The sequence below is a fragment of the Ambystoma mexicanum genome, chromosome 10, assembly GCF_040938575.1.
Source record: "Ambystoma mexicanum isolate Mex_15411 chromosome 10, UKY_AmexF1_1, whole genome shotgun sequence".
NCBI classification, from domain to species: Eukaryota; Metazoa; Chordata; class Amphibia; order Caudata; family Ambystomatidae; genus Ambystoma; species Ambystoma mexicanum.
Genome location: NC_090932.1, coordinates 1,645,470,715 through 1,645,497,184, shown reverse-complemented (window position 1 = coordinate 1,645,497,184; position 26,470 = coordinate 1,645,470,715). Strand labels below are relative to the sequence as shown.

The 26,470-nt window shown below is 48.0% G+C and overlaps 1 protein-coding gene across 1 annotated transcript in view; it reads right to left on the bottom strand.

The window, feature by feature from the left end:
- PPIL2 (peptidylprolyl isomerase like 2) overlaps positions 1 to 26,470 on the bottom strand; it is a 737,332-nt gene that overhangs the window by 135,440 nt on the left and 575,422 nt on the right. Inside the window, exon 13 of the mRNA XM_069620060.1 lies at positions 15,894 to 15,983. Coding sequence (XP_069476161.1) covers positions 15,894 to 15,983 — 90 coding nt within the window. The remainder of the gene's footprint in view (positions 1 to 15,893; positions 15,984 to 26,470) is intronic.

Genomic DNA, 26,470 nt, shown 5'->3' with positions numbered 1-26,470 from the left:
CATGTCTGATGAACTGGTGGTCGTTCTTATGTTCCAAAATGCACTTTGCTTTTATGCAAAGCAGCCAGCATCCTATAATCAGGGAACACACATCATTCAACACTTAACTCCGCCCCCCCAGACCCACCCACAACACTGACAATATGGTCCCAGTCCTGCCCACACCACTAACAATCCACGGCCCGCCCCCCCCTGAAGGTGATTCGGTGGGGGGAGAAAAGGGGGTTTGTTTGGGGGTCAAGAAACACAAGCTTTTAACATCTCCCGTGGATTGAGACAGGGTTGTGGCCTGGCCTCATTGATTTTCAATCACTATAAAAACTCAATACGAAATGTTTTAGCTGACTTGGTGAGTGGTGTCCCAAGGATAGCTAAGCAATGGATGTGTGCATTTCTGTATGCAGATGATGCAGTTCTAATGGCTAGGATAAAACGCACCCTTCAGAAATTGGTAGATGTATTTCTTGATTATATGAGAGAAAGAGGCTTGGCAATGAATGTAGGGAAGTCAAAGTTTGTGTGTGTTGGCAATAGTATACCACGAGGGAACGCCATACTGGTAGCAGGGAACAGTCTTGAGTGGGTCAAATCATTTTGCTACCTTGGGGTGACGATCTCTAGTGATTTGGGCTGGTCATTACATATAAAGCAGCAAACTATAAAGGCATCACAAATAAACTGCTCAATCCTGAGATTTGGGGCACAATTGGGTGGATTACCCATGGGTCACACCCTGTGAATTTACACGGCTAAAGCAACACCCAGTCAACATACAGCGCGGCTGCGTGGGGTCATTATCAAACAAACAAACAATTAAATAACTGAACACATTCCTAAGGTATTTCATGGGTTTCACAGGGCTTTCCAGAGCACCTGCTACATAAATAACTCAAACTGGCTTATGTAGAAGACCTCGTAGCAATACAGCCTTTGATTTATTGGCTGCGTCTATGGGAGAGGCCCCAATTATCAATAACTAGAACTCTAGTGAAGGATCTAATAGCCACAAATTCCTGGGCTGCCTCGCCTTGGTTAAAGTATGTAAAATCTTCTCTACAAGAGCTTGGCGTTGGTCATTTTTTCGGTGATGTGTCGCAGATAGGCAACACCACCAGAGGTGAGCTAACAGAGGCTTTCTACCCTCAAAGAGCAAAAATAAGGAACAAAAATAACTTGCAGAAAGAAAGCGTACAATTTTATTATTGTAACAACGCCTTTAAAATGGTAAGGCCAGCAATTGTCCAATGGTTTGTCACCCCAAGGGAAAGGGCAGTATTATGGCCTTTAGAGCAAATCTCGTGTTCACTGGAGAAAGTGTGCCCTCTTCACCAGCCAATCGCACTGAGAAGAAACTGTCCTAGCTGTGAGAGTGACAAAAATGATTTGTTGCATTTTTAAATTTTTCGGTCCCACTAACAAAACTAAGAAAGGATTTTTTAATCCCAGCACTAAGAACCTCCAAGATTCGACAAGTGCAATCAGCACTCAAATTTCTAATGTCAGCCCCAGATTTGCTGACGGGCCATAAAGTGTATTTGTACACTGAATGGGCACTTCTCCCACGTAGGCAATTTTTATGTACTTAAATAAATGTTGGTATACTTTTGTGCACGGGAGTAGACGTGTCTCTAGTTTAATTCACAAGCGAATGTTCATGCACAGTGTCGTGCTAAAAAACACATATTAGACCATGCTGGGTCATGCGTTTGCTGCTTCTTAGATGAAAAGAAAAACAAAATTTTTTCATGGGTTTTCTCTATTAAGCAGGTGCAAAGTGTTAAAAACAAGCGAAGAGTGATGGACTGTTCTTTGATAGCTTTGTCAATGAATTTTTCAATCAATTCTTTCTCTTAGTTTTTTCATTAGAAGAGGGATCCTCAGCGTTGTTTAAATTGTGGATCCATGAACCAAATGCACTGACTCCAGGTAGTGTCCTTATATTCTTGGGTCAGGTCATTTCATAGCCGACCGGTTTCTGTGGTAAGGGGTGATTAAACCACATTCACCAGGGCTCGAAATATGGCCCAGTAGGTAAAAGCCCTCTTCATTACTGGTGCAGCATTGTCTGCATTAATAATATACCTCTCCCCCTGTCCATGTTGCTCATTTGCGCACAGAGGGATAATGGCGGCCTGGGACCTTCAACAGGCCAAAGGTCTGCTCGATGACCACACGGTTACGGGTATTGGAACGATTGAAGTCCTCCTCGTGCCTGTTCTGCAGGTTTCTGACAGGGGTGAGGAGCTACAGCCTTAAGGGATAGCCACTATCCCCTGCAGGAACACCTTCGGAGCTGCGGGAGCGTCTGTTTTAAAGTTGGCTGTCTCTGAGATGGTTCCCAGAGATGGTTTCTCTGACAGAAGCACATTCCCTCCCTGCAGAAGGTGTTCCTGCAGGGGATAGTGGCTATCCCTTAAAGCTGTAGCTCCTCACCCCTGTCAGAAACCTGCAGAACAGGCACGAGGAGGACTCCAATCGTTCCCATACCCGTACCCGTGTGGTCATCGAGCAGACCTTTGGCCTGTTGAAGGTCCCAGGCCGCCATTATCCCTCCGTACGCAAATGAGCAACATGGACAGGGGGAGAGGTATATTATTAATGCAGACAATGCTGCACCAGTAATGAAGAGGGCTTTTACCTACTGGCCCATATTTCGAGCCCTGGTGAATGTGGTTTAATCACCCCTTACCACAGAAACCGGTCGGCTATGAAATGTCCTGACCCAAGAATATAACAACACTACCTGGAGTCAGTGCATTTGGTTCACGGATCCCCAATTTAAACAACGCTGAGGATCCCTCTTCTAATGAAAAAACTAAGAGAAAAGAAAAAAATTGATTGGAAAATTCATTGACAAAGCTATCGAAGAACAGTCCATCACTCTTCGCTTATTTTTAACACTTTGCACCTGCTTAATAGAGAAAACCCATTAAAAAATGTTTTTCTTTTCATCTAAGAAGCAGCAAACGCATGACCCAGAATGGTCTAATATGTGTTTTTTAGCACGACACTGTGCATGAACATTAGCTTGTGATTTAAACTAGAGACACGTCTGCTCCCTTGCAACTCTCTCTTTTAACAAAGAAACTGTGTGCTTTGTAAGTGTGAATACTGAGCTGGGTAACTCACAGTAGGAAATCCCAAAACGGTCCTCCTTGTTATATATACCCTACTTTTGTGCACTACACGATTTTGATTGTATCTAAATGTTTTTATTGTTGTAGAATTTTTATTGTCTGTTCTTTGATGGGAATTTACATTTCCGAATAAAGTTTTTTATCACTCACTCACTCTTGTTTGGGGGTTGAGTTCCCCCAGTGAATATGATTAATTTCCAGCACTGCTTACACCCCCCGATTAATGCTTGGAAAGCATCAGTGTAGATGCAAGGACCAGCTCAACTAAAGGAATTATTCCAGTGCACGTATGGATGGATATTACCCCGGATTCCCAGATTTGGCCAAGTAACATCGGTTTGCTATGCAAATGTTTATGAAATTCCCATTGAATCCTTTGTAAACATGAAATTCTGGGGGCAGACCGCAAAGAAAAGCATGCAAATCTTATTCCGGCGCTTGTTAGGACAAGCCCCGGTTTACCACCTAGAAAACCCCCAAAAGGCGCTCGAGAGAAAGGGCAAAAGCCTCTAGGCCCTCGCCTTAGTGCGAATCTACCCATCGCTAGTGAACCACCAGGGGAGGGAGGCAAAACACCTATGGAAGAGGCGAGCAGGACGGCCCTTAGTGTGCCACCCTGCAGACTGCTGCCATCAAGCCATCCAAGTACTTGACATTTTAAAAATAAAAACACGTGAACCTATTTCTTCCAGTTTGGGTGGCAGTAAAGCCATCTGTGACACTAGATAATGGGAACTTCCAATCTGCCCACATCAACACCACAGGTTGTTTGCATCAGCCTTGCTGCTAACCGACCAAAACCACCTACCCACTGTTTTTACAGAACCATGCGCGCGGAGGCCACATCACTGGCTGAAGGGCGCTATATACGACCACTTCCCTTATATGTTGATTGTATTCAAATGTTCTAATGGTAAGACTTCAATATCTGTTGAAAAAAAAAATCAAACCATGAAATTTCTATATCATAGTTCCCCTTTAGAATATTTTAAGGTAAATAATCAATCTCCAAAACTAGGAAGCGCATGATGCGATTCCCAAGATGGGGCGGAAGTGACACCCACTGGCCAAGAGCAGTACTGCCACTCATTGTCACCGACATTAGCGCACTAGGAACGCAGGTCTGGGAAATCAGTTTGGTGAGCTCATACACTGCCCCAGCTCGAGGGCAACTTTTGGACCCGGGCTAGTCCTGGCCCTCAAAACCCTGCTCATGAAGCACACCACCCATGGGCGCCTCATCATTGGGATAATTGGGCTCCAGCACTCACCAGGGACGGCTGGTGAATATTTGAATTGGTGGGGCGTAAATGTATGTGAAAAATATGCGTGAGTGACTGAGCTCAGGGAGGGGGCACAAACCAGGGGGGGTCCCAGGAGGCAGGGGGGTTCCCCCCTAGAACCATATCAAAATAATGGGTTAAATTGGTGCATTTTGCAGCACTTTCTGTGAAAAACTGGATAAAAAAAACCACACAGTTTGCAATGAATGTTGTATGGTAGCACATGAAAAACCCAAAAGATGCAAGTTACCAACAGTGCCCACCACCACTTCCCAATGCATTTTCATTACGCCTTTGCCCACACCAGATGCCAGAATATACAATATTTGTATGCTGGCTGTGCCCATACTGTCCATGCACGTTGCACCAATAAGTTAGTGTTAAGACAGCCTAGGAAAGTCCCAAGTTACCCAGAAGATCTGGAGTCAGTCCAAGCTAGACCCAATAATGGAAGTAGACAAAGTGCCAGGCAAAACTCAGCTTTATCATCATCCAAATAAAGCAGAGAGAGAATTCAAGCATTACATTCTCAGAGCTCTCATTTGCTTCAATACAAAACAATGGATTAAATACTCAAAACTAGTCATTGCTGACGTTATAACAATATCTTAGTACAAAACGTACGGGGACTGGAGATTGGTTAAGGGGATTGGCTACATATAGACAATAAGTAACAAATTACATTTGGCTCCACCTCGGACCACCACTAAATTGATACAAGTACAAACACATCTCTACACCAAATTATTGGTTGGCACATAATTTGCTGGGCGTCCTAATACCAGGGACTGTAATTGGTTGGCATTCTGCTAACCAACCTTGGACAATTGTCAGGTCATCAAGACATGAGCCAGACAGTAAAGGGGTGGGTGGGGGAAGAGGTCCACGGGTTGCTTTCCATTCAATTAAAAAAAAGATATCCCTTATTCCAAGGCCATGAGCCAGAGAGATTTCTTTGTACTTGGCCTTGTGCAAAGTCTCGTATCTGGGTGTATTTGTAGTGAGTACAGCAGGTGTCCCATCTGTGTTCCTAATGAATAGACAGTCATCACCAGTTATGGGTCACGTGTGATCGGACCGTGGCTGGAATTATTTTACCCTGCATGTATCAGGATTTTAGCTAATAATGATGTGGGTGTTATGGTTTCTTTTACCACCGGGGACACTAATGAGTTATTCTGCAAAGACTCACTTATAGTTTGCATGCACCTAACTAACAACGGTCGGTTGTGCTCTTCTAAAGTTGAATTAATCTGGGAGTATACCTCTTGCGTCCTGGGAATTGCTATCTCGTGCCTACTCTGCAAAGTTATCACCCTCCTTTGTTTCGCGGTAACCGTGGCTCCGGTTGCAGACTACTGCCCGAGCTCTGCACAGGTCTGTATTTCTGTATCTTGAGTTCTCGTGAAGCCTTGAGGCCTTTCATTTAATTAGAAGCATGTTACTGCTTCCATTTAAAAGATGATGGCTGCCCGCTACACTCTTTTGTTCTATGTTACTGAGCTATATTGGCGTGTCGTTCATGTTGCATTCAGCTTATACATTGCTTATGTTAGTATTCTTCATATCTTATGGATGCTGTGTTAATATTCTCCATGTATAAATGCATATATTACCTAGGTGGTCTTCATGTCTCATGCATGCACATATATCCTCACATTAGTTTGATTACTTTTGCCATCTTCAGCTTAGAGTGTGTCCATCTCCTGCTGTACCTGCCTGGGAGATGGGCGGTACAGTTGTCTTGGTGAAGGAGAACCTTTACCTGTAACTCCTTATCTCGAGCATTAATATCTTTCATAGATTCACATGCTGTGAATATTTCCCGTCGTCAGGTTGGGAATCCTCGGTTACTTTTTGATTCCCTCTGCCCTAGGCAACAAGAACCTAAAATGTGTAGCCGAAGAACCTTGTTATGGGTGTTTTTGGTCCCTACCAGTGGGACCTCGAGTAGCTCTAGACTAGACCCCCCTCTTCCTCTTTCCCTCAGATTCTGACCCTGTGGTACCAGTTGTCCCTGGGGTGTGAGTGGTTTTACCTGGCAGAGTGGAAGGAGGGTGCATGTGAATACATGAAGGATACCAGGTAACAAACATCCTCCTTCTCCAGAATTGGATCTTTCATAGATACACATGCTGTGAATAGGCTATGCAGCAGTATATAGACATTGGAGGTGCATACAGGGGAAAATACCCTGCACGCGCATACCTTACCACCAATCCATAGGATCATACCTCACTGGAACAGGCGTTTCAGGACTGCTCTCCCTGTTTGCACTTCTTCGGCATGCTGCTTCTCCAGGCAGTAGTGCTTTGTGCAGCTATGTGGCACTGACCAGGTGGACGCTTGGCAGATGTCTGATCGGGACCCCCAACCACCATGCCGCCAAAGCCGCTGAAACTCTTGTTGAATGTGCATGCCGCTGACTTGTGGCATAAGACAATCGCTGATGAGATCCACCTTGCAATGCTTTGTTTGGATAGAGCATTGCCTTCATTCATACACTATGAAACGTTGAGCTCCTGAAAGATTGTGCCTTGTCATAGTAGTATTTTAACGCTTGCTTCAGATCGAGCAAGTGTAATGCCACCACTGCTAGGGACGAGGGCTTGCTAAAGAAAACTGGCAAGGATAACATGGAATTTTTGTGGAATTCCGTGGGCACTTTGGGAACGAATCATGGATTTGTCATGAGAAGTACCCTGTCTTTTTGGAACCAGAAGTATGGCTGGTTGATTACAACAGCCTGCAGCTCTGATACCCTCCTAGCTGACGTAATAGTCACCAGGAAGGCGACTTTCCAGGACAGGTATCCTAGAGGTGCAGAGGCCATAGGTTCAAACGGTTTATTCATGAGCCCTGAGAGCACAGTGTTGAGTCTGAAAAGGCCTTTGATGAAATGCTTTACGAGTCTGCGTCTTGTAGAGGAAGACTACTTTCTCGTGCCTGGTGTACCTTGAGATGGCCACCAAGTGCACCTTGATGGAGTTGTGGGCAAGGCCCTGTTTTGCCAGGCCTAGAAGGTATGGCAGCACTTGCTCTGGTGTCGGGTTCAGTCATTCCCTGTGTTGTTGGTATTGGGTTTCGCACCACTTGCAAAAATCGCTTCCACTTTAGGGGGTATGATTTGTTAGTGGCGGGAGCCCTAGCCGCCACCAGAATACATCTACACTCCTGAGACATGTTTAGGCTACCGAACTCTGCGAAGTCAGGTGCCGTGGGAGAGGCTTCTAAAGGGAGATTTTCTGGCCTTGTTGGGCACTGAGCTCGAAAGGTAAATCGGTGCCAAAGGCATCGACATTTTGACAAGTGTGGGGTAGGGGGTGGGAGCCGGACAGGCAGCCGCCTGTTGACAGAACATGTCGAGCACTACTTTCTAAAACAAATCCCACTGTTCCCGAGTGGTCGGTCCCTTAGAGGGCTTACCTCGCTCTGAGGAAGAATCGATTCCCGCTGATGGTGGCGTCGCTTCTTCCATGAGGTAGAGGATGAGGAATGGCTTCTGGAGGGAGACCTCTTTCGTTTTGTTGTGGTGCCAGCACTTGTCGGACGAGTGGGCCTCCTTACTCTCAGACGACCTGACGAGAGCACACCAGAGACTTCAGTGACGGTCGGCCCAGGGCCAGCTCGGGGATCTTGGGTTGCATCTTGGTGCACGACGCCCAGGCCTCCATGTCATGAGTGGAACCCAGACACCACAAACAGACGTCATGTGGGTCCGTCATTGACATTTTGGCTTCGCAATCCGAGCACCGCTTGAAACCCGAGATCCGGTGCGAAGACATAGTCCAAGTAAATTGTAAAAATATACTGAAAAACGTAGAGTGAAACTCGAGCAGGTTCCCGATTCAGCATGTGAGCGCGTGGAAAAAAAAGGAACTGAGGCATGGGGCATAGTGACGTGGTATATGTATGGCGCCTGACGTCATTTCCGGAGTTGACGATTGACCACCGCGCAAGAAAAATTGATGATAGACGGCCGAGTCGAGGTCCACTACGGCCCTTCTGGGAGAAGTTGTCTGAGCAGCAGAACTGTACAAGATATCTATCAAGATGAGGAGTCTGTGGGAGAAATGCAATCCATTGAAGTACCAGTTTTGGAGGGTCATGAGTTGTATTGCCTTCGCCTCTTCCCTTATGGTGTTAAAGCTTTTCACAGTTGTATTTATAGTCTGCAATTGTTCCAATCGGTTAATTTGCAGCCATTTTGCATTCGTATTGGCTTGCAATCTGGCTGTACAGAGGGATGTAAAGAACATCTCAGTTCTGCCGAACAATATATGCGGTATGACGTCATATGCCTCTCATCTTCTTTGAGTTATAGATGCTCCTCTTCATACGTGCAAGTGCGAGGGACGTCTTATGGTTTGGTATATGTATAAAGCGCTTAGACACAAAAAAAGTGCTTCACAGCCTTATGTTGTGTTCATTCTGGGGAAATAATCAATCTGCACGTCACTCTGGGGATCAACTAAAGCTGGTGTACTTATTGCCACAAGGGAACATAAGCCTGCCCCATTTGGAGGGAGCTGCATGTATGCGTTTGAACGACGGGCCCAATAGTGGTCCATCAATACAGCGGTGCCTATTTTCATGCCAGGCAGATACACTTGTTTGCACCCTTTGTTTTCCCATACTTTCACTGTGCCCGTATTCCGGAAGCATAAGGTGGCGTTCTTCATAGGTATTATGGGTCGGTGGCCTGCTTCATCCTCTACCCATATGAGCAATTTGGAATATTCCGTCCATTCCTTGAGGCATTTATCATTTGCATTTTGCACCACCTCTACTGGTACCATTAGGAGAGCTTGGACTTTGCACCCCATCATCCCTTCGACCCAACCTTCTGATGTAAATACCTGTCTGTATATTAGTAACTGGGGTTCTTGCCAGCACCCAGGCATCTCTTTCCCTGCGGCATTAATGCATTTTAATAACTTATGATCCGTTATTTTAACCTCTTTTTGGCTCTTCTAGTGTATATTGCATCACCTTAGTTTTTCTTCAAAGATCATCATAACCTTTTGTTTTATTTAGCTATCCTCATAAGTGGAAGTCTTTTTTGTCATCCATCGCAAGGTGGCCCATTCTCCTTGAAATTGCCTTCTAGTGGTGCTAAGGGTGTTAGGCAGTGTGCAGGTATCCCTGTGGCTACCAATGTCCGGGATGTGCTCATGGCGTAGGGGATGAGGGAACACACAACTCTCATCAGATGTCTCTCCCCATTTTGCTCGTATGTTGGTACCACATGTTGATAGTGACAGCGACAGAATCATGAATATATGCGCTCCGGTACCTGGAGTCGTCTAGCACACTTCTTTTCAATCTTCTAATCTCTGTGCTTACTAGAGGGGATTCTTCTGTTGCCATTTCACTTGTCAGTGCAACAGTTATGTTCCCATTTACTGGTCTAGCTACATTATAAATCACCAGGTCTCTTATTGCTAACGTGCCTACCTTTTGCAACTGACCACAGAGTTTGTTCCTTCTAAGTGCTAAAAGCAAATATCTAATATTATTGAATAGTCCCATTCTTCTTATCAGGAGTGAGTTTTGTAGTAGTTTCTTTAAAGAGCAAATATACACAGGAAAAAAACGTGTTAGAATTGAAAGGAAGTTTCTTTCTAAAACAATGTAGGCTTTTATATTGAACAATAATATGGTCACACAAATGTTCCAGGCTCCTAGAAAAGGATAACTGTTCATAAAACAGGACAAGACCAGAGAGAAGAATAGGATGGCTATGGGGAACATTTGTTGTTTCTCCGGTAGTGTCAAGTTTTATTTTGAGTGATCCCCTTCAAAGGAAGTTGGACTAATTGTTCCTGTATGCATGGAAGACTGATGCGTCTCTTCTTGCTGCCGATTGACCCTCGTCAGCTATCTTGTTTGGGGGGTCTTCCCGCGTCTTCATCATGTTCAGTCACAATGTTAGTATTGCCATATAATGACTCCCAATCCGTAAAAAAATGCCATGCCAGTGAAAAAAGGGAATATGCAGCTGGGTAGACTGGCCTACATGGTATTGTAGGCCAGTGACAACACTTGTATATTTGCTTTACCCTTGATGCACAGTTAACATGCAGAGTAACGGTGAATCAAGTGTAAAGCAAATTCAAGTGCCATTATGTGGGGAGACTGGCCTACATTCAATGTAGGACAATTCTATCCAAGACCAGAGCGGTTAACTGACCCAGCACTTCCGGGTTTCACTCGTAAAAAAACAACAAACCATTGAAGCAGCAAATGCGTCAGAAAACCCACAAGTAGCGCAGGCTGAGAAAAACGGCCATCATTTACTAGAGGGATTACTTTGTTACATGCAAAGCGAGCCTTTCATGGCTGTACAATGGCTTTTCTGAGGTCTGCTTCTGCCAGTGACAGAGCTTTGACCTCCTGTGATCTCCTAAAGTTGGCAGATTTCACAGCCCAGGCGTGTATAGTCTTGCTGTCGCATCGCCACAAAAACAAAAAGATTGAATTGCTTTGGAGTCAAGCGCACAAGTTATTGCTGGGTCTGGGTTGGAAAAAAATGATACATTCTGAAAGTAAACCATGCACCGATATACAAGGGTTTACAATTGGGTTAATTGTAAACCCAGATAATTGTGTTTGCCACATCACCACAAATCTTAATTACTGATGTTTCAATTTGTCAAGAAAGTCACTGCTGGTAAACTCACATTCCCAGAACAGTTTTGCCTAAGATCACAAGGCACTCCAGTGCAATGCCATCACTTCTAATGACCTATTAAGGGGTAACTCAAACGTGCAATGCACGGACAATACACTTTAGCTATGCTATCAACCACTATTACAAAAATGTAAATGAAGGGGAACTGTGCTTGTTTCTAATTCGAACGGAAATGTCCACAATGTTGTGGGTTCACAGTGCATTTTGTCCTTTAAGTGAGGTGGGCAGAGATCTACAAATGATACACATTTTCGGAGGGTGAGCAACGCATGTGTGAGCCACAAGCCCACTGTGAAAAGTTGGCATCTATGGGTAATAACACTTGCCATGGTTGCTTTACCTTTGATGCACAGTAACTCTGCGTCAAGTGTAAAGAGAAGTGCTATTATTACATGGACAGACTGGAATGCATTCAATGTAGGCGGGAAAGCCTTAGCTCTGGCAGCACCCCGGGTGAAACTAAAAAAGGCGCCCCCGGCACCAGCATGGAAGCTGGAGTCTTTACACTTAAATAGGGGGGCACCAGCACCTGCTTTGGAAGGGCTTAAGCTTCCCCCTTTGAGGCCGGTGGCAGGAAGAAGGCAGCACTCTGCCTTGATGTCTGAGTGCTAAGCCCTGGGCTCTGGCGGGAATGGGGTTCTACCAATACCCTGTCAGATTTCTCACCTAGGAGAACAGACTATTTCCATTTAAACGTTCATTAACATGGCAGCAGCAGGAAACATACAGTGGCAGAGGGATAAAGCCAGCCCAGACCATATCAATATAAAGGAAAAGCTCCCAGCACCAGAATAGGAAACTTTCCTCTCCTGAGGCCAAGGGCTGAACCAGGAAACTCCCAGATCTGCTTCTGAAGACTTGGCACGAGACTGAATGCAGAAACAGCCTCACATCCTGTTCAAAAGATGTTCAAATTGGTCTATGTCTTGCAATTTACAGACACTTCTTTGTTAGGCGTGCATTGTGACCAATAAAAACAGAAGAGTCCAACTTCCATCACTTACTCCAAATGTAATCTAATCCGCTTTCTTGATGAATCACTATCACAGACATGTTTCAAATTTAAAATTGTGGGCAATTTAAAATTTGAAGCATGCATTTTGCATAAACGTAAAGAGCAATTTGGGAACATGAGAAATGTGTATGCTCCCAAAATTCTATTTGCTTTTGGGCAAAATGCCAGGTTTGGCCATGAAGTCAGCCCCGCCCTCCTCCTCCCCAGGAGAAGGAGGCGTCCAGAGTATTGTATGTTTGTGCAGCGGCAGCCTATTTCTGTGAAAATCTCCCATCTCCAACACAGGTGCGGGGAGCTTTTCACTTAAATAGGGTGCTAGCACGCCAGCTTGGGGGACGCTTAGAAAGACTGCCCCCGCTGCCGGCATGGGAGCAGTGCCCTATTGAAATGAAAAGCTCCTCGCTTCCGTGCTGGAGCGCCGGCACGAGGGCAGGGCACTTCTCATTTAAGTAGGGCGCCTCCACCATGCCAGCTCAGAGACACCCTTGAGAGGCTCCCCCGAGATGGTGTGGCAGAGAGCCCTTTGTAAAAGAAAAGCTGACCCCCCCCGCCCCAAACTGGTGCGGCACTGACATCCAAAGTGAGTGAAATGCTCCTCCCATTAGGATGGGGCTTTTCGCCTAGGAAGGGCGCCTCTGGCGTGCCAGCACGGGGGAGCCTTTTATTTTACATAGAGTGCCACGACCTCCATACTGGTGTGGCGCAGGCTATGGCGCCCATGTACAATGCACAGTAACTCTGCATGACAGGTAAAGCAAAGATCAGTGTCATTGCGTGGATGGACTGGCCTACAGTGGAGCTCTGTTATCTAGCAATCTTCCCGGACATGGATCGAGGGGTGACCCGGAGGCTTTGCGATCGGTCCCCCTCGCCTGCAAAGCCGATTCTGCGATTGGCGGGAAAGACTCCCACCCCTTCAGAGGTACCGCGTCTAAGCAGCCCCTGCCTCCCGGGATCTCAAGGTCTGCGAAAGGAGCCTCCTCGATTAGGCGCTTCCTAATAGTTGCCGTAGTTTCCTTGAAGAATGTCGCCAGCTCATCACAGAATGCTTGCGAAGTTACGTTATTTACTATCACTTGAGCGATTAGAGATACGTTCAGAATAGTGGTTCGATTGTAGCTTCTTTTATCATCGCTTTGTAAACATGCAACTTCCTCGTATATGGAAGTCTGGTATCGGCAGCACGCTTTTCCCGCCACTTTTGCTCTGCCCGTCTAATGTTTTCCTTCGCCAGGTATGTCTCGGGCCTCGAATGACCCATTTAGAGTGAGGCAGCCCCTTTAGGGACTGACGCCTCCTTAGGGAATGTGTGCATCCAATCGGCCCATCTTGTGGCTTTATTCTGCCACAAAATCCTAAATAAATCAATGGGGCGGGAGACTAGCTGCAGATAATACGAGGACAGAGTTATGGGCCCTTGCACGACAGAACAAAGAAAGTCAGTAAGCAGGGACGCCGAAACCATAAATGCGCACTTAAAAAATATGGATTAAGCTTTTGTCAGTCAACATGCCATAGATCCAGGCTCAGGAGAGATTCCCTCACAGACCGCACACATGAACACCTCCTAGACCCAGGTACAGGAGAGGCTCCCCCTCACATGCCACACGTGGCCCGCTTCATAGATCCAGGCTCAGGAGAGATTCCCTCACAGACCGCACACGTGGCCACCTCCTAGACCCAGGTACAGGCGAGGCACCCCCCCACATGCCACGTGGCCCGCTTCATAGATCCAGGCTCAGGGGAGATTCCCTCACAGACCGCACACATGACCACCTCCAAAACCCAGGTACAGGAGAGGCTCCCCCCACATGCCACACATGGCCCGCTTCATAGATCCAGGCTCAGGAGAGATTCCCTCACAGACCGCACACGTGGCCACCTCCTAGACCCAGGTACAGGCGAGGCACCCCCCCACATGCCACACGTGGCCCGCTTCATAGATCCAGGCTCAGGGGAGATTCCCTCACAGACCGCACACATGACCACCTCCTAGACCCAGGTACAGGAGAGGCTCCCCCCACATGCCACACATGGCCCGCTTCATAGATCCAGGCTCAGGAGAGATTCCCTCACAGACCGCACACGTGGCCACCTCCTAGACCCAGGTACAGGAGAGGCTCCCCCTCACATGCCACACGTGGCCCGCTTCATAGATCCAGGCTCAGGGGAGATTCCCTCACAGACCGCACACATGACCACCTCCTAGACCCAGGTACAGGAGAGGCTCCCCCTCACATGCCACACGTGGCCCGCTTCATAGATCCAGGCTCAGGGGAGATTCCCTCACAGACCGCACACATGACCACCTCCTAGACCCAGGTACAGGAGAGGCTCCCCCTCACATGCCACACGTGACCCACTTCATAGGTCCAGGCTCAGGGGAGATTCCCTCACAGACCGCACACATGACCACCACCTAGACCCAAGTAGAGGAGAGGCTCCCCCCCACATGCCACACATGGCCCGCTTCATAGATCCAGGCTCAGGGGAGATTCCCTCACAGACCGCACACGTGGCCACCTCCTAGACCCAGGTACAGGAGAGGCTCCCCCTCACATGCCACACGTGGCCCGCTTCATAGATCCAGGCTCAGGAGAGATTCCCTCACAGACCACACACGTGGCCACCTCCTAGACCCAGGTACAGGAGAGGCTCCCCCCCACATGCCACACGTGGCCCGCTTCATAGATCCAGGCTCAGGGGAGATTCCTTCACAGACCGCACACATGAACACCTCCTAGACCCAGGTACAGGAGAGGCTCCCCCTCACATGCCACACGTGGCCCACTTCATAGATCCAGGCTCAGGGGAGATTCCCTCACAGACCGCACACGTGACCACCTCCTAGATCCAGGTACAGGAGAGGCTCCCCCTCACATGCCACACGTGGCCCGCTTCATAGATCCAGGCTCAGGGGAAATTCCCTCACAGACCGCACACATGACCACCTCCTAGACCCAGGTACAGGAGAGGCTCCCCCTCACATGCCACACGTGGCCCGCTTCATAGATCCAGGCTCAGGAGAGATTCCCTCACAGACCGCACACGTGGCCACCTCCTAGACCCAGGTACAGGAGAGGCTCCCCCTCACATGGCCCGCTTCATAGATCCAGGCTCAGGAGAGATTCCCTCACAGACCGCACACGTGGCCACCTCCTAGACCCAGGTACAGGAGAGGCTCCCCCCACATGCCACACATGGCCCGCTTCATAGATCCAGGCTCAGGAGAGATTCCCTCACAGACCGCACACGTGGCCACCTCCTAGACCCAGGTACAGGAGAGGCTCCCCCCCACATGCCACATGTGGCCCGCTTCATAGATCCAGGCTCAGGGGAGATTCCCTCACAGACCGCACACATGACCACCTCCTAGACCCAGGTACAGGAGAGGCTCCCCCTCACATGCCACACGTGGACCGCTTCATAGGTCCAGGCTCAGGGGAGATTCCCTCACAGACCGCACACGTGGCCACCTCCTAGACCCAGGTACAGGAGAGGCTCCCCCTCACATGCCACACGTGGCCCGCTTTATAGGTCCAGGCTCAGGAGAGATTGCCTCACAGACCGCACACGTGGCCACCTCCTAGACCCAGGTACAGGAGAGGATCGCTCACAGATCACATATGTGGCCACCGCAGTGGCAGGTCCAGGAGAGCTTCAGGCATAGGTTACGCATGAGACCACCTCATGGATCAAGGCTCTGGCACACTGGCGCACACACACACACACACACACACACCCCGCCCCCCCCCCGTGCTTACCATAAAGTTGCGGATGGACCTGTGGAATATGGTGTTGTCATAGTAGTTCTTCTTGCAGAGCTTGATGAAGTTTTCACACGTTTTTGGAGTCTGGAAACAAACACAAATGTTACTTAGAACCATGGTCCAGTCCAGCCTGGGCAGTAATGCGCATGGGATGCAGGGATGTTTCATGGGAAGTATGTTTGTGCACAATAAATTAAAACTTTAATAATACGGCTAGTCACTTCCCACAATGGGCCTGCATTCCATTTCCCAATGCCAACCCAAATGCCAGGCCTCAGACTCTAAAGTGGAAGTCACCCAAGACATCCTTTTCAGTGTGGCATGCGCTAACTTCTACGATGCTCTTGGCCTGTTCTCGCACACAGAGCTCTCCGTTTCCGCGTGCCACGCGTAAGGTAAACAATCCAGTCCTACTACTTTTTTTAAAATTGAAAATGTTTGGTCTTAGCAAATAAAATAAGCATCAATACAATAATGATCTAATAACAATAAACAGTCAAAGTTGTTGAAAACATTTCAATTTAACCTCCCCAATCAAACTGCAGATAATCAAGACAATACAAATAAACAAAAAAGAAATGGAGAGAAAAATAAATAAATGGATTAAAAAACATTGCCAATTAATAAAATCAAAAACAATAACTTATCTTTCTGGTTCCTATCGCAATGCTTCTTATTGCAAATTACTCTAAACCAGCTTGCAGAAAATCATTCCATGTGTTTTCTAACATTTTGCTTCTCCTATGCTGCTGCATAAGAGCTCGCTCAATATTGCATGCAGCATACATTTTCTGCAACCACATAACCTTTGCTGAAATGATTGCAGATTTCCATATTGTAGGATGATATTTTCTGCAATCATTGAAGCCCTTAAGATCCATGTAACCCGATGACATGACAACTCTTGCACATCAGTGTCTTCATCCAAAATCAGAGTTCCAAAGTCATATTCTCTGTCCACCCCTAGGACCTCAATCATGAGACCCGTTACATCATTCCAGTACGCTTTGACCATGTGACAATCCCATAACATATGCTCAAGTGTTACTGACGTCCAACCGCATCCCCAGCAGGTGTCCGATTGACTCATTCCTTGCTTGCACATGCGCTCCGGTGTCCAGAAAACCCTGTTCAGCCACTTTACTTGACCTGCCCTTTCTCCGATATAGCTCAACATCCGTGGGATATTTCTACAGATGGGCTCCCATCTTGTCACCGTAATTTCTTCCTGAAGGCCAGACCAGGACTCCAGGAGTTTTGCATTCCCCTCTGTGCTGGTATTCAAGAGTGTATACATTGTCGAGGCTACATGTTCCCGACTTCCCAAACGAACAAATGTTTCCAACAGATCGGACTGCCATCTACTCCACTGGCACTGTAGCTCTCAGAGATCGAGAATCGCCATATGTGCATCCTTCAAGACCATATTTGACCGCCAGTTCACGAAATGAGAGCCAACATCCGTTTTGAAATAGGTCACCAACTGCCCTTACTCGCACCAAGTACCAATTTGGCCAAAATAAAGTTTTATTCTTTAGTTTGATCGAAAGATTCAGCCATAATAAGGCAGAGTCCATCAAGCCTGGATCTTGGTTTAGTAAGCTAGCTATAGGAAGGTCAGTCAACATCGACATTTCCCCCACCCTCTGCTTGAGGTGGTGAACCATGCCGACGGTTTCATCGGACCAGCGATCTCGCCTCTGCAATTGACCAATCATCAAACGGTTCCTTCAGGAATGACAGCAAATGCATTGTCATGAAAGCCGCCAGGTGATATTTAGCACAGTCAGGAACACCCAGTCCCCCTCTACCACTCTGAAGTTATAATTTCCACAGTTTAAGTCTGGGCGGATTTCTGTCCCATAAGAATGTTGCGACGATACTATCCAGCCTCTTCATCATGGTTTTGCGTGGTGGAAGTGCGATCATGCTCATAATGTATGTAATTTGTGGTGCTGCCATCATCTTCATAGCACTATACTTTGCCCCCCAATGAACGTTTGAGCAAGTCCACGCACACCAGATCCATTGATAACTTTTCCAATGCCATGTTTCAGATTAAAGTTCATCATATGACTTCTATCTCTGGTCAGCTATATCCCCAAATATTTCATTTTAGTAGGGCACCATTTGAATGCATTGTTAGTCAATTCAGTACTGTTGCAGAATTGCGACCACTGCCGAGCCTCCAACTTCAGCCAATTAATCTTATAGTTTGAAATGCCACCAAACCTCACAATTTGATCCATAAAAGCTGAAATAGACATCCAAGTCTTTCAATACCAAGAGGAGGTTGTCTGCATAGAGACAAACAAATTACTCTCTTACCTGGTAACGTTCTTTCGATGGGATGGTCCGACGACGTATTCCATATCTATGACAGTAATCACCACAGCTGTGCTGCTTTGGAAAATTTTCGGCGTCTGCGTCCCAATCGCATAAGAAATTCTGTAGCGGGGTAGGCAGGGAGGGAGCAATATGGAATACGTCGTTGGACCATCCCATCAAAAGAACGTTACCAGGTAAGAGAGTAACTTGTTCTTTGAGGGGATTGGGTCCTCTGACGTATTCCATATCGATGACAGACTCCCAAAGCAGTACCAACGTAAGGAGGTGGGAAAAGAATTTAGAATACAGAAATTTAGAATGCCCAATCAAATTGCAGAGTAAAGGACCGCCTTGCCAAAGGCCAGATCCTACCCATAGATAGACTCTAGGGAGTAGTGTCGTACAAAAGTATGGACCGAAGCCCAGGTGGCTGCATCACAGATGTTAAGAATAGGAACACCCCTCTGCAGAGCAGTAGAGGCAGCCATACCCCCTAGTAGAATGGGCCCGTAAGCCTACCGGAGGGTCCTTACCCACCAAGCGGTAACATTCAGAAATTGCCAAGATAATCCATCTAGACAAAGTCTGCTTAGTAACAGCTTGTCCCAAACGCCTTCCAGTGTAACCAATAAAGAGCTGATTGTCCACTCTGACCCAGGACATGCGTGAAATATAGAAACTTAAAACTCTCCTAGGATCCAACCTATGGAACCTCTCCTCTTCCTTACCAGGATGTGGAGGAGGGTAAAACGCCGAAGAATAACCTTCTGGCTTTAATGAAATTCCGACACCTCCTTCGGAAGAAGGAAGGACGAACCCTAAAGACAACCCTGTCCTTATGAAACACAGTGAAGGGTGGCTTAAATGAAAGTGCCTGCAACTCACTCGCTCTGCGAGCGGAAGTGACCGCAACTAAAAATACAGTTTTAAGTGTTAACAGTCTGAGGACAAGAATGTAAAGGCTAAAATGGAACACCCATTAGGAATTTTAGAACAAGGTTCAAATCACAACCAGGCACATGGAAAGGTGATGGTGGGAACACGTTAGCCCTTTGAGAAACTGAGAAATTAAAGGAATTTTGAAATAACACTCCTCAGACGAGCGCTTAAAGATGGACAGCGCCGCCAGGTAACCTTTAATGGTACCCACTTGCAAGCCCTTGTGGGCTAACAAAAGCAAAAAAGACAGAACCACAGGAATGTCACATGAAAAAGGATCCACATTCTTAACCCTGCACCAGTCGCAGAACTTCCTCCAACGGCAACGGTACAGGGACTATGTTGCCGGTCTTCTGGCTGAAAGCAACACCCCCATCACGTCTTCAGGGAGGTCCCAATCCTTATACCTCATCCTTTCAGAAGCCAAGCGTGAAGGTTGAGGGATCTGACCTCTGGATGGAGAACCTGATGCCCCTCCCGTGAGAGCAGATCGTCTCAGTAGGGAAGACGACGTGGAGGGCAGATGGACAAGTCGAGAAGGTCCGGGTACCACGTCCTCCGGGCCCATGCCGGAGCAATGAGGATCATCCAGGAGCCGAACCTCCGTAACCTCCGCAGCACTTGCAGGATGACGGGGACTGTAAGAAACGCGTACAGCAGTGGGAACGACCACTCCACCACAAACGCGTCTCCTAAGGCTCCTCTTGGAGGAAATTCCCACAAGCAGAATTTTTCGCACTTCCGGTTGACACTGGAGGCGAAGAGGTCCACCTGAGGGGTCCGCCAAAGGTCGAAGATCTCCAGGAGAATCTCCTAAGCCAGCTCTCACTCGTGAGAGATCGCGCTCTGCCTTCTCACAGCGTCCGCCGTCTCGTTTTCGTCTCCAGCCAGATGAACTGCCGAGATCGAAATTTCCCGCTGGATGGCCCAGAACCAGAGCTGCATCGCTTCCCTGCACAGAGGAAATGACCCTGCCCCCCCCTTTTTGTTGAGGTAGTGCATGGCCACTGTGTTGTCGGTCAGAATCAGGATATTCTTTCCTCGCACAGTCGGCAGAAAAGCCTTCAGCGCAAGCCTGACGGCCCTCAGCTCCAACGGATTGATATGGAGTCTGGACTCCGACGGAGACCAACCACCGCAGACTGTCAACTCGTTGGCATGAGCTCCCCATCCCGTGAGGGATGCGTCCGTCACGATCGTCACCTCCGGCCAGGGTAGCCAAAATGGAGCCCCCCCCATCAGATTGCCTTCGACGTCCCACCACAGAAGGTCCTGGGCGACCGAGGGCGGCACCTGAACGGGGTCCGACATCCTGCCGGAGGACTGGGACCACTGCATCTTGAGAGCCCATTGCAGAGATCTCATCCGCAACCTGGCCTCTGGCACCAGAAGAATGCAGGATGCCATGAGGCCGAGCAACCTCAAGAACTCGAACACCGGGAGAGTCTGGGCATGTTGAAACCTGTGCACCATCTGCTGATAGTGATGAGCTCTCACCTGGGGAGGAAAACACTGCCCCAGGGACGTGTCGAGCACTGCTCCGATGTTCTGGAGCCGCTGAGTTGGCATCAAGTGGGACTTCTTTAAGTTGAGGGAGATGCCCAGCTTGTGAAGTGAGTGGCAGGTGACAGACAGATGATCCAGGACTTGCTCGGGAGAGCTCCCCCTGATCAACCAATTGTCCAGGTAGGGGTAGACATGAATCCCCACTTTCCTGAGATACGCTGCCACCACCACCATGAGCTTGGTGAAGACCCTCGGGCGGAGGTCAATCCGAACGGCAGGACCCGAAACTGAAAGTGCGAGTCGCCAACCGCGAACCTAAGGTACTTCTTGTGCTTGGGATGGATTGGCACATGAAAATAAGCGTCCTTGAGGTCGAGAGACACCAACCATTCCTGAAGTTGAAGGGCCTGGAGGACGAAAGAGTAACCATCTTGAACTTGTCCTTCGTGAGGAGCTTGTTCAAACCGCGCAAGTCCATGATGGGTCTCAATCCCCTGTCCTTCTACGAAATAAAAAAATAAGGGGATACCATCCCTTGTTCCTCTCCGCTACAGGCACCAGTTCTATGACGCCTTTCTCCAGCAGGGATTGAATTTCCTGCGCAAGGAGCGGATCTGGACTCTTCAAAGAGAGATTCCCTGGTGGATTGTCGTGAGGCCTCTGCCGGAAAGGAAGACAGTAGCCGTGGGCTATGCTCTCCAGAACACACAGATCTGAAATAATGGCACGCCACTCTACAAGATGCTGCGCCAGCCTTCCCCCAACTGGCGAACCATGGGACATGGCCTCATGACTGAAGCAGCTGCGGCAGTGCCTAAGGGCAAAGAAGCAACTGCCCGAGCGGCCTTGGCACCTCGAGTACCCTGTTTTCCACCTATGGCACTCCTACGGTGGCCCCTTTGACTTGCAGCTCCTCTCGATTTACTAAAGGATGAGTAACATCGAAAGGAACCTCCACTCCATTGCTGTCCCCTAGGACGAAAAGGCGGAAGTTGGCGAACTGCAGCGCTCAACGACTTTGCTGCAGCTTTGGAGGTCTGCAACCGCTCAAGGCTCTCGTCGTCAGCCTTGCTGCCAAAAAGATGTTCACCGTCAAAGGGCATGTTGAGGAGCTGGGTTTGCACGGTAATCCGTGACCCTCGACATCAGGCATCAATATGAGGACTCGGCATGCGTGCCAGGCTCAAGCCTACCAAGCTCCACCTCCGGAGAGGTGTCTAGATCACTGGCGTCGTGCAACGACTGACGCAGGTCCTCAAGTTGGCTAAGACCAGAAAGGAGGTTATCAGGAACCTCTGCAGGAACCTCACCTTCCTCAGACCCCTCATCCACCTCAGAAATATAATCCAGAGGTCGGAAGGAGGGTACAGAAAAAGGAACAAAGACATTTTTAGCCTTGGCCAGAGCCTTTCTGGGGGATTCCACCGTGCCACGGGGAACCTCCGACAAAGCTGCCTCGAAAGGCGTCTATGGAATCGGCGTCGATGTCAAGCACGGCGCCGACAGCTTCGACGGCGTCGACACAGGCCTCGGAGGCGGAGCCTCGAGAGAGTCCGTGGACAACCTTGGCGCCGCAGGTGTCGATGTCTTCTTGGGTTGCCCAGAGCAATTGCCAGTGGTTTAGATTCATTCGAAACCTTCCACCCATCACTTTTGTGGTCAGTTTGTTTCTCCTTGTGAGAGAGGGTATGCCCAGACATGGGTCCCTTGCTCGCTGCGCCAGAGGAAACCAGGCTGCACCTCACTGAGGAGGTCCAACAAGGCCGAAACATGTATGAGGTTGCTTGGTTTTCTGTGCAGGGGGGACCTGGCCTAGCAGTTCGGGCTGGGTTGCTACCTTCGGTGGCGGCATCTGCTGACTGATTTGCACATGGCTGGTCCCCTTTTGCAATGGCGCAGACAGGCGAAAAGATGGTGTTGTGGAAGGTTGCCCAGAGCAATTGCCAGTGGTTTAAATTCATTCGAAACCTTCCACCCATCACTTTTGTGGTCCGTTTCTTCGAAGACTTCACAGGTTCTCTCGGTCTCGAGGGTGTCAAGGACCGGGACATGGAACGGGCATGTCTAGTACGACCATCCTTGTCCGACCGGGACCTCGAAGGCGCCCAGTGGTCGCGACGACCGCTCGAGCCCGAAGGCGTACGAGCAGCGTCTCTAGAATGGTCATGGTCGGCGTCTTTCGACGGCGCGGACGGACCAGAGCCCTGTGATTGGAAAATCGCCAACATCTCCTTTCGGAAGGAATCCCATTCCTCAAGAGTGGAATGCTTGTTGGGACAAGCAACCCGCCGACGGCGGAGTCCTCGGATGAGGATGGGGAAGGCGACCTGTGACGGCGCTTCCTGGAGTGCCTCAAAGAGGCAGAGGAATAGCGGGACCGACTCCCAGACCGAGAACCCCCGGACTCACGACGACGATGCGGAGTCGTCCCTCGAATCATCCATCGAAAGACCAGTGGAACGCGACTTCCGGGGCTTGGCCACCTTACCGACCGACAGCTTCTTACGCTCCCGCAAGGCCTTCGATGTGAGCCATTGGTAGTCGACACAGTCATCCGTATCGTGGTCCTCCTGGAGGCACCAGAGGCAAGCGTCGTGCATGTCCGTCAGCGACATCTTGGACCCGCACACCCGACACTTCTTAAAACCGGACCGCGGGGTGGAAGAAGCCGAAGACATCATAAGAAACAGGTTCGAAGAACCGAAAGAACAGGATTCCCGAGGTGCGCCGAGATCTCCGAAGCAAACACGTTCGCAGAAAAAACGGAACTGAGGCTACGGGCGTCGTGCGTCCTACTTATAATATCCGGTGACTTCGGCTCGACGGAGGCCCTCGAGGACAGCGAATCGTCGTCATTGGCGCAGGACGCAGATGCCGAAAATTTTCCGAAGCAGCACAGCTGCGGTGATAACGGTCATAGATATGGAATACTTCGGAGGACCCAATCCCCTTGAAATAACTTTTGCATCACAAATTGATCCCGGCTATCCTCTCTTCTGATTGTATGCTGCCGCCAAAGTCTCCAACGAGAGTACAAAGAGCAATGGCAATAATGGGCAGCACTAATGTGTTCCTCAATGTAAATTGATTTTCTTTGAAACAGTACCATTGATCAAGACTTTCGCCGTTGGCTCCGTATATAACATCTTCACCATCTAGTGTCTTTAACAAAAATTCATTTCTTACCCTATCAAAGGCTTCCTCTCCGTCCAACAAGAGAGCAGCAGCCCCTGCTTCCAGCTGGTTTGATTCCGATAGCGTCAACAGAAGCTCTCATATGTTTATTCGCAGATACTCATCCCTTCGCAAAGGCAGCCTGATTCGGGTGCACTAGTTTCGGCAACATTCCCACTAGTTGTTTTGCCAGGACCTTCGCAAGTATTCTATTGTCTGAATTTACCAAGTTAATTGGTCTATAGCTTCCTGGATCCAAAAGGAGGCTTCCCTGGCTTTCATAGGACTGAGATCGTGGCATGTCTAGGTGAAGACTGGAGCCTACCCATGTCTTTGAAGAATGTATAGGTGGATGTCAATAAATCAACAACAACAACAAATCTGGCATGGCCCTATAAAATTCTGCATGCAGCCCATCTGGTCCCGGAACCTTTCACAGATTAAGAGTATATAATGCCCTCTTTCTCATCCAGGGTCAGCTCCCCTTCCAACAAGCTCTTATCCTCCTCTGTTAAACAATCCATAGACTGTTTCCTCAAGTAATCGTTAAGCATCTCAGAGTCATTCCAAGGGGTCTCCTGGTACAGTCTTTCATAAAAATCTTCAAATTCACGGTTTCTCTCAACAGGGTCGTAAGTAATCCGACCCCCACTCTTCTCAATCGCATAAAATCACTTTGCTCCCATTAACCTTTCTCAGACGGTGAGGCAATAAACAGCCACATCTCTCACCTCCTTCATAATAACTGTACAGTGTTCTAAACAGTGACCTCTCTGCAATCAGTTCTTGTTTAATGTGCACGCACTTCTTTTGTACAGTTTTCTCTCAATTCTTTCATCCGGTGTCCTCATCACTTCTTCATCTAGTTATTTTACAGATGCACTCAGGGCTGCTAGCTCTTCTGCTTCCTGCCTCTGCTTAACCCCAGAGTCTCATTAAGACCCCACACATCACCCACTTGAAGGTGCCCCATACTGTGTCCACATCCACCTTCCCATTCATATTTAAAGGGATGGTCTAGTAAACATTTTTATTTAAAAAATAGATAGGCAACATAAAAAAAAAAATACATAGCATTCTCCGTTTTAAAACTTCCTATGTAAAATTTTGAGCTATTCAGCTTTCCTGCTCTGGTCTCCGGTCCCCGTCCTCCGCCTACAGCACTAATGAAGGGAAAGCCACCCAGCGGTAGCCTTTGTTTACTACAGCTGGCTGGCTTTTCCTTCATTAGTGCCGCAAAAGGGAAAGCCAGCACAGGAGGGCCTCCATTTCACAAAATGGCTGCGCCCATGTGCTTGCTTTTGCAAATTTTGAGCTTGAATAGCTCAAAATTTTACATAGGAAGTTTTAAAACGGAGAATGCTAGTATTTTTTTTTATGTTGCCTATCTATTTTTTAAATACATTTTTTTACTAGACCATCCCTTTAATGTAATGAACTCCCCCGCCTCACACACTAACATGTCTCTTCCTCCAGCACTGACGTGTTTAGTCTCCATGGGTGTAATCTTCTGGAAGTGTTAGTCAGTGACAAAATCATCACCAATGCATGGTCTGAAACTACGATATTTTCAATCTCACATTTTCTGAAATTCTGTGACACCAACTCCAAAGTCAGAATATGATCTATTCTCGAATAGACGTCATGTGCCCCTGAATGAAACGTATATTCCCCATCTGTCGGATGCTCCAATCTCCACGCATCCAAGAAAACGAAAGTCATCCATCAGTAGGGCCAGGGCAACTCTGTCTTTCTTCCTCCCATTTCTATACCTCTGACTGCTCCCATCCAGAAACGGATCTAGAACCACATTAAAGTCTCCTCCAAGTAAGATATTCTGTTCTCTTGTATTCTGCAATTGTCACTCCACTTCCCCAAAAGAAGGTACAGCTGTTTCCTATCGGGACATACGTATTACAAAGCTGCAAAACTATGTCCTGGATCTGCAAAGTCATGGAGACCATGCGTCCTTCCTTGCGACTGCGAGAAGCCAAAACAACTCCTGGAAAATTCTTTCATAAAAACAATCATCATGATCCTGGAGTTTGACGAACGATGAGTGAAACACCCCGTCCTACCCAACCCTTACACATATTTTGTGCCTCTACATCTAACAAGAATGTCTCCTGGAGAAGGGCAATATCCACCTTCAAATTGCGCTAATGATTAAGTACCTTTTTCCTCTATCGGGCCATTAATTCCATTCACATTCCAAGATACAACATTCAGGATATCCTTAACCCCAGTCGAAGGCGCTGTCATGATTCCTAATCTCTCCTCAATATAAATTACTTGCTTAAATTCAGCAGCACCTGGAAACCTAAACCTAAATCTCTCCAAATTGAATGCAAGTAAAAAAGCTAAAAAGACAGAAAAACAAAGTGCAAAAAAACTGCAACCCAAGTTCAAATCTACATCTCAGAGTTGTAACTTAGTGCCGCCGCAAGCACCCAATTGTATTTAACGGACCGCTCTAAGTGCCGTCCCCCCGAAATCTTTAATAACTCTCTTTTTAAACAACTACATTTCAAATTAAATCCCTATAAACCTTTCACGCCCAACTAACCCAATTGGTTTTCTCTTTCCTCATAACCCCCTAACTCTACCCTAACTCTAACCCACCT